Source organism: Mus caroli, unplaced genomic scaffold (assembly GCF_978045245.1).
Source record: "Mus caroli unplaced genomic scaffold, Mus_caroli_1 scaffold_9, whole genome shotgun sequence".
Classification (NCBI taxonomy): Eukaryota; Metazoa; Chordata; class Mammalia; order Rodentia; family Muridae; genus Mus; species Mus caroli.
Genome location: NW_028227264.1, coordinates 82,919,285 through 82,932,740, shown reverse-complemented (window position 1 = coordinate 82,932,740; position 13,456 = coordinate 82,919,285). Strand labels below are relative to the sequence as shown.

At 44.6% G+C, this 13,456-nt stretch overlaps 1 protein-coding gene across 2 annotated transcripts in view; it reads left to right on the top strand.

The window, feature by feature from the left end:
• Positions 1–498: 498 nt before the first annotated feature.
• Positions 499–13,456, top strand: part of Aldh1l2 (aldehyde dehydrogenase 1 family member L2) — a 49,337-nt gene continuing 36,379 nt past the window's right edge. Inside the window, exons 1-3 of one of the 2 annotated variants that reach the window (XM_085843064.1) lie at positions 499–571; positions 7,417–7,561; positions 11,986–12,220. In XM_085843064.1, coding sequence (XP_085699190.1) covers positions 524–571; positions 7,417–7,561; positions 11,986–12,220 — 428 coding nt within the window. In that variant the 5' untranslated portion in view covers positions 499–523. Of the gene's footprint in view, positions 572–7,277; positions 7,562–11,985; positions 12,221–13,456 lie in introns of those variants that run through there. The other variant, XM_085843063.1, reaches the window with a different exon arrangement.

Here is a 13,456-nt window from a genome sequence, read left to right as displayed (position 1 = left end):
CAGGGTCTAGTCCATGAAATGATGCCACCCACAATCAGGACGCATCTTCTCACCTCAGTTAACCCAAGAAATGTTCCATCTAGGTGTGCCTGGTCCAGGTAATCCCTTTCCCAGATCATCCTACCTTGAGCCAAATTGAAAATAAAAAGTAATCCTTACAGGGTGTCCGATTAAATTATAAGGTACATCTCTCTGCCTAACTCCGCGGGTCTGAGTAACTTATGGAAGGTCCCACCTCTAGCGAATACTTAGGCTATCCATGGAGCAGAGGCGGAGTCCAGGTAGTTTCCGAGAGCAAGCCCTTGGGTTAGGCACCGATTCATTCTATAGACCTGCACCAGGTCACGTGTGCTTAGGGGCAGGAGCTCTGCCAGCGGTGAGGGGCAGGACCTGCCATTCGAGGGGGCGGGGCCGTGAGCAGAGCTGGACTGAGCCGGAGCGAAGCACTCAACCCTCTGCAGCCCTGGTACCTACCCACTCCCGCCGCCCTCCTGGTAATCGCTCGCTCCTGCTCCTCTGCATCATGCTGTGGCGGGGTAGCCAGGCGCTACGGCACTTCTCCACCAGCCGGGTGAGTCCTGTCAAGGCGAGCATCCACATCCTGGTCTTGCTTTCCAGACCTCAGGGGTTGCAGGGCTGGGACGGTGAGGCTGGGGTGGGTAGTGATGCTCAGACCTTGCTAGAAGGGACAACAGCTTTTTTTCAGACTGGAAGACTCCAGAGAAGCCTGTGGCTGTATCCGGGATGGGAACTGTCAAGTGAGCCTTTGTCTGCTGCGGGGAATCAGCAGCAGACGCGGTAGTCAGGTCTGGCTGGGATGGCAAGCTGGTCTGGTGTTTTTTTTTTTTTTTTTTTTTTTTTCCTTTTTGTATTTCATGACCCTGACGTGAGCAGTTTAGGGTCGGAAAGGTGGATAAGTGTGAGCGAGACTGCCTTGCAAGGTTTACCAGATGAGACTGGGACCCAGGCAAGCTCAACACAGCAATCTGGGACAGCTTGATGCTTCCCACCGAGCAGCAGCGAGTAGTGGCGGCCAGATTTCCAGGATCACCCAGCGCTGCAGGAGTAGCCACGCTGGTGTGTTGTAAAACTGTAGAGTAAGAACCTGGCCCCGGCCCAGCTCACAGACGTGGGATTGCATCAGATCACTTCTAGAAATGGAAAGAGAGCCGACACGTTGCAAGTGGCTCTGCCTTCAGCACTTCGGTGGGTCTGGGGAGAGACAACACAGGCTGTGCACATAATCGCTTTTGTAATCAGCACGTCCTGGCTGTGTTATAAAAATATTTCCCCTCCGTTGGTATTTTTCTCTGACATTGCTATATGTAAAAAAAGTTGAAGGCAGAATCCAAATAAATGGTCAGAATTTATTTTGCTCCATACAATCAATGCAAGTGACTTTGGGGGACAGTCATAGTTTATAAGAGACCCGTCTGCCCTGAGCTTTGGACCATTCTGCTGGGTAACCCTCGGACCCTTCCTTAGTTGTTTAACCACTCAGGCCGTGAAATCTGGTCCTGGGGCACAGATAGCTAAGAGTCGCGTCTACTATCCTGGTCTTGGCTATCACCTTGTCAGTAAACTGTTGGGAAGCTAAAAGAAAGGAGTTTTGAAAGATGACAAGATTTCCACACTGGGGTTATAGAAGTTTTCATTTAAGGAAAAAAAAAAAAGCTGAACAAGCCAAGTGACAGATACCAGGAATAGAAACATAGTTGGGCAAAACAGCAGGCAGCCCCAGAGGCCCTTTGTCCCCAAGAATACATATGGGAAGGTGACCACAGACAGAGCTGGGAAGTGGTCATAGTTCTTCATGGTCAAAAGGAGAACAGTAAAGAATGAGGGAAGAACCAGAGATAGTTATCTACAGATAGTGCAAACGCATCCTTTGCACAGTGCTCTGTAAAAGTTATCTTAAAACAGACACCTACATGGTTAATAAGACTGTAATACAACCACTTTGGAAAACTGTCTGGGAGTTTCTTTTGTAGAAATTTCAAGTCACATTCTATTGGGAGTCGAGGATGTGGTGGGGGATGCCACAGCACATGTGTAGGAGTGAGAAGGTAAACTTTAGTAGTTAGTTCTTGCCTTCCTTCTTGGTGGTCCTGTGAATCAATGCACACACACAAGGCTGCCACGGTTGTACCCACACTCACAGGGCCCAAGCTCAAGGCATGCACACAAGAAAAAGGTGAATTTTATTGCATCTGAATTATACTTCATGTTAATCTGTTTACTGTGACTTTTAATAAATGCAGGGGCTGGGGAACCAATAGAGATTTCACTAGCTCTCAGTTCTGGAGACTTAAGAGAATGGTACCTGCATCTCCATGGCCCTGGTAAAGCCTTGGAGAGATGACATCACAGTGATGGGGACACATTGGAGAGTGAAAATGGTGTCTGCCCCTTTCTTTAAAGGCGTTGAGATGTTCTGTGGTCACCAGTTTCATGCCAGGAGCTCTCTCTCCTCACCTGGCTACTCATCCCTCTTCATTCCTCAGCTCCTGACAGGCCTTTTTAAAAATGTTTTTTATCCTTCTTTTTCCTTAAACAATTATTTATATTCATATATATCATATACATATACATGCATCATATACATTATGTATGCATACATATATACATATATATATATACACATATACATATGCATGTTTGAGAGGTACTTGAAAGCTGGCTTAGCGTTCTTGCTGAGGCCGTGAGTTCAGTTCCCTGAATCTGTGGATGGGTCCTGCAGGCTTTACAGCAAGCAGAAAGAAATGATCAGAGTGAGAGAAGAATACAAACTGGCTCAGCCTGGTTTTGGTAACCAGTGCTAGGACGAGACTTGAGTCTGACCCAGAGCATTTTACTTTAGCCATACTTAAGCATGGCCCAGTTTTGGAAGGAAGTTTTCAGAGAACAAGTAACTCAGCCCAGTGAGTACAACCGTTGACTTAGAAACAGTGCTCGAGATTAGGGTCTAGGAAGACTGACAGGGCTAAACACAATGCCCGTGGGGGCCAGCATTGGCTTGGCCCTAAGACCGCACAGAGGTCACTTAGGCTGTGGTAAAGCACAAGCGACATCGCTCATTAGGATGAGTTTTGTGACATAGAAGTAATGCTCAAGGTTCTATTGGTAGCGGAGGTCGGGGGTGAGTCTGGGATAAATAAACATCATATTCTGGGGGACACAAGCAGAGCTTGGCCCAACAGGAAGCAAAGATTATAAACTACATTCCCCTCCCCACCCCCCATCCTAGCAATCTGGGAAAATAGCTAAGCCCCTTATTCCAGGCAAGAGATTGAAACTCTGTGCTTAATTTTCCTGGCTTCTCCAGTGCTTATCTGTGTGTGCAAGGACCTCTGGACCTCTACAAGCATCCATATTGGGCAGTTCATCACCACCTGTAACTCCAACACCACTTTCTGGCCTCTGAGGCCACCAAACACTCATGGTATAAACCACAGGAAAGACAGGGTTTCCCTGGCTGTCCTAGAACTTGCTTTGTAGACCAGGCTGGCCTTGAACTCACAGAGATCCACCTGCCTCGGCTTCCGGAGTGCTGGGATTAAAGGTTAGTTCCATCATTACCAGCTTGAAAGCATTTTTAAAAGCAATGAGGGCTAGGCTAGGCTAGGCTATGGCAGACCTCTAGCCTGGCACCCACAGTGACTCAGCTTTGGCCCCCAGTACTGAGGGAAAAAATCAGTATGACAATCGACACAAATCCCTTCTTCATGGAATGATGCAATCAGGAAACCGAGCTCCACAAGCTTGTCACTGATGACACCATCTGCAAATCTTGCATAGCTTCATCTCTCTGTGAAGCATGACACGTGGCTCCTATTCAGGCGAGAGCTTGAAACACTGGACGTGGGCCTTTGCATGCTTCAAATACATTCAAAGTTCCTGACTCCGTTGATGTGTGTCAGCATCCCAATGATTCCCCATTTTGGATACTGTGCTATTTATTAATTTTCTTCTGTCTGGAACTTCCAAGGGTTCTCCCATAATCCTCCCCCACTTTCTTGGCCAGCTCCCAGAATGAGATGCCTGCGGTTCCCTTGAGAATTCCCTTGGGGAGAAGGAGATGGCTCAGCAGGCTAAAGTGCTTGCTAAAGAAGCGTCACGTCCTGAGTTCAGATCCCTGCACTTGTGGAAAAAGTTGGGTGTGGTAGTGTGCACCTGAAGCCTAAGAGCTGGGGAGGCAGAGACAGGAGAATTCCTGGAGTCAACTGGTTACCAGCACAGCTGAATCAGTCAGCTCCAGGTCTGGTGAAAGACCTTGTCTCAAATAATAACATGGAGGGCCATAGAGGAGGACACCAGGCAGTGACACCTGGCCTCCATGAACATACACACATATCCACCTGCACTTATATGTGTACACATGCAAAAACACGTATGGACACATATGTACAAATATCCTATCTCCTACCCACTATGAAGAACTCCCCGTAATATCTTCCCCTTTCAGAACCTGATTGTGCTTGCCCACCTATCTTAGCACTAAGTCACTGATACATCTACTTGAGTGTCTTCCCTCCTGGATGATGAATTCCCAGACAGGAGCCATTTTTTTCTATGCATCTTGTAGTGTAGAGGGTCCTAAAGAGAAATGTGCACAGAGAACAGTGGAGAGAGACAAAATGAAGAAGTGTGGGTATGTCTGTAAGAGATTTTCCTGACTGATAATTGATGTGGAAGGGCCCAGCCCACTACGGGCGGTACCATCCTTAGACACTTAGGCTGAATAAGAAAGCTAACTGAGCAAGAGGGAGGGAGCCAGTAAGCAGCTTTCCTCCATGGTTTCTGCTTCAGTTTGTGCTTTAACGTCCCACATTGGTAGACTGTGACCTGGAACTATGATCCAAATAAGCTCCTTTGCTCTCCAGTTGCTTTTGGTCCTGGCGCTTATCACAGCAATAGGAAAGCAAACTAGGAAATCCCATCCGGTTTCCTGGTGACTACTGGATTTCATGCTATGTCTCCACACCTCTTTGCTTTAATATCTTAATCTGTAAAGATGAGTTATGGATGCCTGTTTCTGAGAATCTGTATAGTCAAATCATATGTGTGAAATATGTGACGTGGGCCCACATTCTAGTCAAATGTTTCTAGTTATTTTTACTTTTTCTTTCTGCCCCCAGTTTCCCCGGGCAGTCTATCTCTTGTGGTCTGGTTCACCTGGTAAATGTGAGTGTGCTCACGGATCCCTAGGGAGCTTCCTAAGATGAGGCTTCCTGGGACTCTGATTCTGACTCACTAGATCTGCCATGAGAACCCAGAACCCACATTTGAAATGGCAGATTCTGAGTACCGTCAAGTACATCTGGAATTTTATAAATTCACAAACACACTTCGAGTCCTGAAACCTTGAGTATTTCCCAATGTTAAAGACTCACCCTGGGCTGGGGGTGTAGCTCTGTAGTAGAGCACAAACTTCAGGTTCAACTCATAGCTCCTGAGGGGTGTGTGTGTGGTGTTAGGGGAGGGGCGAGACGTCACCAGTTAAGCTCAGAGAATGTTTAATGAATATAATATTTTCAGTGACAACATGGTTGCTTTCAACACCCTTTCAAATCAGCCAAGCTGGAACTGAACTCCAACGAGTCAGATGACAGTCACATAGAATGTAGCGAGCACATGGCATTAAAGGAAGAGGTCTCTTGTGCGACTTCAGGTTTTCCACCGACACCCACATTTTGGTAATGCTGGTTGTTGTACCAAAGGTCTTGCACATGGGGAACAAATATTCCCCAAAGAGCTACATACAACCTAGCCCCTCTGAGTATTTTGAAAGCAGTGTTTTCTATATCTTAAAATATCTGGCATTAATAATTGTATAAGGTGAAGTTGAAATTTTTGTAAGGTGGCCAACAGGAAGATTCTATTTCAGCCCTAATTATAGGATACAGAGATAATATTTATAGAACATTTTTATATTTTTCTTGGGGTGTATGTGTGTGTGGTGTGTACTGGCCAGACAGGTCAACTCCAGACTTGTGCCTTGGACACACTCTACTTTGTTTTTTATTTCTCTCTCTCTCTCTCTGTATGTATGTATGTGAAACCTGCTGAGTCCAGTTAGTATTGCCTGTATGTATGTGTTTGGGGCTTGTCACTTAGAATTTGATAACTGTCATGTAACCTTGGGTGCAAGAGTTGTATGGAGATGTATCAGTTACATGCAGGAGTTGTATGTAGATATATCAGTTACATGCAAGAGTTGTATGGAGATTTATCAGTTACATGCAGGAGTTATATGAAGATTTATCAGTTACATGCAGGAGTTATATGTAGATATATCAGTTAGGTGCAAGAGTTATATGAAGATTTATCAGTTACATGCAGGAGTTATATGGAGATGTATCAGTTACATGCAAGAGTTGTATGGAGATGTATCAGTTACATGCAAGAGTTGTATGGAGATGTATCAGTTACATGCAGGAGTTGTATGTAGATATATCAGTTAGGTGCAGGAGTTATATGTAGATATATCAGTTACATGCAGGAGTTATATGTAGATATATCAGTTAGGTGCAGGAGTTATATGTAGATGTATCAGTTACATGCAAGAGTTGTATGGAGATTTATCAGTTACATGCAGGAGTTATATGTAGATATATCAGTTAGGTGCAGGAGTTATATGTAGATGTATCAGTTACATGCAAGAGTTGTATGGAGATGTATCAGTTACATGCAGGAGTTGTATGTAGATGGGGCTGGCCATACAGGATCAGTTGTTCTCTGCATTTTAAACAATCACGTGGCTTTCTGTAATTATCTCCATCTACTACCAAAAACTATCTTCTTTGCTAAGAGATGAGAGCTACACTTATCTGTAGGTTAAGTATGAGTATTTAGAATGCAGCAGGGAATCATACAAGTTTAATAAAGTGGCAGTGGGGTACTCTCCTCCAAGATTTATGACCTTACTAGTCATGGGGAGTTGGATAGGTTTACACTGTCAGGCATAAATTCCCTCTTATGTAGAGGGTCTTAAGTCCTTAAGTCCAACTATAAAGCTGTTGGTTACCACCAAGACATAACTGCCACTACTGCCCCTTTAGGAATATCATGTCCTAAGCGTCATTGTGGTTCATAATTGTTACAGGTAGGCAGGACTATTGATTGTCTCCCTTGCTTGCATAGCACCTTCTAGTACTATGAAAGTTATTCCTTAGGGAAGAGGTCTTCTGGTCAAATCCAGTTTGATTTTTCTAGAAGTTGACTCTTTCTCGTGCCTGAAACTGTGGTTGTTGTTAGAGTGTCTAGTTTGGGGAGAACATTATCACCCCCCACGTAGCATAGCTGGACTGCAAAGGGGTCTTGTAGTCCTCAAATCATCTTATGTGACTCATTCCTCAACATCTCATGCGACTGTTTTCTGTCCACAGCAATCGTTGTCACTATACTCTTTCACAGGTTTATTTCAAAAACAAGCTGAAGTTGGCACTTATTGGCCAGAGCCTGTTCGGACAGGAAGTCTATAGCCAGCTCTTGAAAGAGGGCCACCGAGTAGTGGGAGTGTTCACAGTGCCAGACAAGGATGGAAAGGCCGATCCACTGGGTGAGTGCATCTGGGGACACGTGGTCCAAACACTCTCAAGGCTGGTTGGTGATCAGAGCTGGGTTTGTTGCATCGCATGTGATCTCTGTTGTTGTTGTGCCATATCGAGACAAGGCTTTCATGGTCCAACCAAGTCTATGTTCCGGCCAGCAAACAGGGAGGGCTTGCCACCTGAGCTTGAGGACCTAGTTCATAGCTCCAGCACTCATTAAAAGCTGATGCCCTGGCTTTGTTTCTTATGTCAACATTGTGGGGCGAAGGTGGAGACGAGAGAATCCTTGAAATTTGTCGGCCAGATAATCTAGATAATTGGCAAGCACTTGGTTCAGTAAAAGAACTTGTCTCAAAAAATAGGATGTAGAAGAATTAAGGGACTCCTGACATTGACTTGTGACCTCTCTACACACAGGTGACCACATGGGCATGTGCATAGACTCAGACGAACATGCACACTACACCAAGAAGAGAAAGAAAGGGAGCACAGAATGAGCACTTTACTCTGGGCATAGCCCAGAAGTGGCACAAGTCACTTCCATTCATATCCAACCAGCCAGATATTAGGTATAGGCCAAGTCATTCACGGGGTTGCCTGAGATTGTCTTTGAGGTAGCTATCTATTTAAGTGCACAAAGTGTCTTAGTTTTGTTTCCTGTTGCTGTGACAATAATTTTCAACAGTGTCCTAACAAAAGCAACTAAAGGATGAAGGATCTCCTTGGCTTGCAATTTCAGGTTACAGTCCATCCCTGTGAGAATGTTGAGGTGCCTGGTCAGGTCACATCCATTTGATCAAGAGCAGAGAGTAATGAAGCCATGCATGCTTGCCAGTGCTCAGCTAGCTTTATTTCACTTTCAAACAGTTCACAATCCCCTTCCTAGGAAATCGTACTGTCCATCTCAGAACGGTCTTCCCACTTCAACTAGGGTGATCAGGATAATCCCCCACAGACCAGCCCATAGACCAGCCCGATCAAAAGTTTCTTAGTGAGATTTCCTTCCAAGATGATTCCAGGTTGTGTCAAGTTGACAACTAAAGCTGACCACCCCACTAAGAGATCCCACACCTGGAGGATGTGTGCAGACAACTAGCAGTCCTACTATGTACATGGATTTTTGGAATTACAAATATAATTATCAGACTCATTTCAAAATAGATCTGGGAAGAGGGTGTTTCCTTGGTACCTGGACCCAGGGTCAGGACCTCTTTCCATTAGTCATGACCACTTGAATTCATGATGTAAACTAGAAAAGGAAGAAAAACCCAACACAACTTATACCCAATATGGCCTTGAGACTGTGCAGCACGCTTAGCAACATATGCTCTAAGATCAGGCGATGGATGTGGAGTCTGCCCCCTTTCCACCCATGACCCTCTGCAAGTCACTTAACTTACTAACCTCCAATTCAGTGGCCCCTGCCTCATAGGGGGATGTGAGAGTTCACTGTGGGGAGGGGGTCGTATGTAAAATGCTATGCCTCACGTCAGGCTTATAAGCAAGTAAAAATGACAGCAGCCAAAAGCTCTCATCAGGAGAGTCCACTGAGCGAGTCAAAACTAGATCTGGGCAGTCAAAACCCACAATGAGACCAATAAGCTACCATCCCAAGTTTCTATCTCTGCAGAGCTCTTTTTTTTAAATAGTAAAAACATCTTCTCTACCCCATTTTCTTTCCCGAGCAACCTCAGATTCCTTTCATTATCACACAAGTGATTGTGTGTGTGTGTGCCCATGTGTGTGTGTACCTGTACTGTAGAGGTCAGAAAGGATGTCAGGTGTCCTGCTCTGTCACATTCCACCTTATTCCCATGAGATAGGGTCTCTCTCTAGGTTGGAGGCCATCAATTCCATGTGGTCCTCCTGTCTTTCCCCACAGTGCATGCAACCATGTCCAGTTTTTAAAAAAGATTTATTTATAATGTCATGCTTCAGGACTTGGGAGGCAAAGGCAGGCAGATCTTTGTAAGTTCGAGGCCAGTATGGTCTACAGAGTAAGTTCTAGGATACAAGGAGCTATACTGTGAGATCCTATCTCAAAAAAATATTCATTTTACTTTAATTATCTCTATATCTGTGAACGTGGTCACCAGGCACTCAAGACAAGTTCTGGGAACCACACTACTGAGCCACCTCTCCAGCCCTGAGTCCATCTTTTTAAAATGTGACTGCTGGAGATTTGAACTCAAGTCCTTGTGTTTACATGGCAAGCACTTTTATCCTCAGAGCCATCTCCCCATCCCCCATTATTATACTTTTACCTCCACTCACCTGCCATCTGACATGAACTACAGTTCTTGAACATTTTATTAACATGCATGTTTTGTGCATTATTGTGCTGGTGGCTCAGAGTCTTTCAAATGGCTTGATCAAGGACTAGCCTCCATTCAGATACCTTTGGGTCTTAACAAGGCTTCGGGGCTCAGTTTTGTCTCAGAGACCCTACCTCATCCTTTAGGACTGTGATAACTGCAGAAGGAAGGAAATGAAAGAACAGAAGCAAACCCTCCAGCCCTAGCTCCTGGAAATAGCCTATGGTAGATATATATGCTGTCACACACACACACACATACATGCACATGAACACACATATGCACAGACATACATGCACATGAACACATTGTAACACACATGCACACACATGCACATACATCAGACACATGTACACACACATGCACACAAATAGATACACATCAGACACATGTACACACACATGCACACACATATGCAGATACACATGCACATGAACACATTGTAACACACATGCACACACATCAGGCACATGTACACACACATGCACACACTTATGCAGACACACATGCACATGAACACATTGTAACACACATGCACACACATGCACACACATCAGGCACATGTACACACACATGCACACACTTATGCAGACACACATGCACATGAACACATTGTAACACACATGCACACACATACACACACATTAGACACATGTACACACATGCACACACTTATGCAGACACACATGCACATGAACACAATGTAACACACATGCATACTCATCAGACACATGTACACACACATGCACACACATTCAGACACACATGCACATGAACACATTGTAACACACATGCACACACATGCACACACATGCACACACATCAGGCACATGTACACACACATGCACACACATATGCAGACACACATGCACATGAACACATTGTAACACACATGCACACACATCAGACACATGTACACACATGCACACACTTATGCAGACACACATGCACATGAACAAAATGTAACACACATGCATACTCATCAGACACATGTACACACACATGCACACACATTCAGACACACATGCACATGAACACATTGTAACACACATGCACACACATCAGGCACATGTATACATAAGCACACACATATGCAGACACACATGCACATGAACACATTGTAACACACATGCACACACATCAGGCACATGTATACATATGCACACACATATGCAGACACACATGCACACACACATCAGACACATGTGTACACACATGCACACACATATGCAGACACACATGCACACACATCAGACACATGTGTACACACATGCACACACATATGCAGACACACATGCACACACATCAGACACATGTATACACATGCACACACTTATGCAGACACACATGCACATGAACACAATGTAACACACATGCATACTCATCAGACACATGTACACACATTCATACACACATGCACATGAACACATTGTAACACACATGCACACACATCAGGCACATGTATACATATGCACACACATATGCAGACACACATGCACACACACATCAGACACATGTGTACACACATGCACACACATATGCAGACACACATGCACACACATCAGACACATGTGTACACACATGCACACACATATGCAAACACACATGCACATTATGCACACACATACACACTCATGCACACAATAAATGAATAAAAGTGTAATGAAAGTTCTTTTAAGAAAAGACCCTTTCTGGCTGGGTGCTGGTGGCACACGCCTTTAATCCCAGCACTCGGGAGGCAGAGGCAGGCAGATTTCTGAGTTCGAGGCCAGCCTGGTTTACAAAGTGAGTTCCAGGACAGCCAGGGCTATACAGAGAAACCCTGTCTTGAAAAAAACAAACAAACAAACAAATAAGAAAAGACCCTTTCATCAAAATCTGAAAATATTATCCACTTACCAGTTTTTTGAACTCAAATACATTATGCATTCAATATATGAGTGTCCCTCTAGGGACAAACCTTATACAATATTAACAACATCAAATTCTAGTCATAATCCCAGTTGTTCCCCACTGTATTTAGCCTGTAAAAGTTGTGTGAAATCGCAATGTCACCGTGTGTTAATATGAGACCATGGTTTTTATAAAAGGGACAATCTCTTTTTTTGTGTGCTCAGCTTTGGCCGCAGAGAAAGATGGGACTCCCGTGTTCAAGTTCCCTCGATGGAGACTCAAGGGTAAAACCATCAAGGAGGTAGCAGAAGCCTACCAGTTGGTGGGGGCTGAGCTCAACGTGCTCCCCTTCTGCACACAGTTCATCCCCATGGATGTCATTGACAGCCCAAAGCATGGCTCCATCATCTACCACCCCTCACTCCTACCCAGGCACAGAGGAGCTTCTGCCATCAACTGGTGAGCCTTGGAATGGCTAAGATGACAGCTCGATTTCCATAGTCCATGGCTTTTCTGTTTCTCTTCTACATGATGCAGAAACGAGGTGTGCTTGGGGCTGGGGAGATGAGATGGCCCAGTCAGCGATGTGCTTGCTGTGCGTGCATGTGGACCTGAGTTCAGATCCCCACCACCCACATGAAAGCCAGGCATGGAGGCTTGCATCTGTGATCCCAGCTAGAGGGAGGTAGAAATAGGCTTGCTCCCCAGAGCTCACTGGCCAGCCAGCCTGGCTGAATCAATGGCCTCAAGGTTTCATAAGAGACCCTGACTCAAAAGCCAGAATGAAGAACTGAGCAAGGTACTTGATGACAGTCTCTGGACTTTGCATATGTGTGTGCTTCACATGTATACATCCACATAAACACGTGCATTTAGCATGCACGCAGGTGTGCTTATGTGCTCATGCATGTGTGTGTGTGCGCACACATACCTTGTATGTGTGTAAGATCCTGGCTGATTGCTTTGGTTGTTTGAACACCTCTGAGAGCTGGAGATACTACATGAAGAAGAATAGAATTCCCCAACTATGGCCTCTGGTTATGAATTCCAGTGGCTGTAACCATGTCCCCAAAGCTTCAGTGGTCAGACAAATAAGATCAATTTGGTTCATGCTGACTTATCTCAGGACTTCTTTGCACTTTTTTTTTTTGACCTGTATCTTCATAGTCTTCACAGTGCGTGATGCTCTCAGAACTTTTTCTTCTTATACAAATGATCTCAAATATATTTAAGAAAATGCAGAGTTACAGGAAACTACCTTCTTTATCAGCCATCTCCTTCCTTTGACTTAAAGCTTCTTAAAGAGATTTTGTCCAACATTCTCATATCTGTTTAACAACAGTTCCTGACAGGCCATAAGTACCCAACACCATGGTGCACTGTGCTGAGTCCTGACAGGCCATAAGTACCCAACACCATGGTGCACTCTGCTGAAGCTGATCTGGACTTTTCCCACCACCTTTACCTTTGTTCTCTTTTCTGCCACCTTCTTGGTATCTCTTGGCATCAGATTGTTGGATATATAAAAAAAAAATCTATATGTGGTTTAAATGTGCTGAAAAATACTCTGGTATTTAAAGATTAATACCAGGAATTGAGTTCCTTTTGGTTTTCTAAGTAGTAGTAGTAGTACATACACTTTGCACTTGGATCTGTTTTTCATTTTGAATTCTTTCTATGTGCAAAATCATTGGG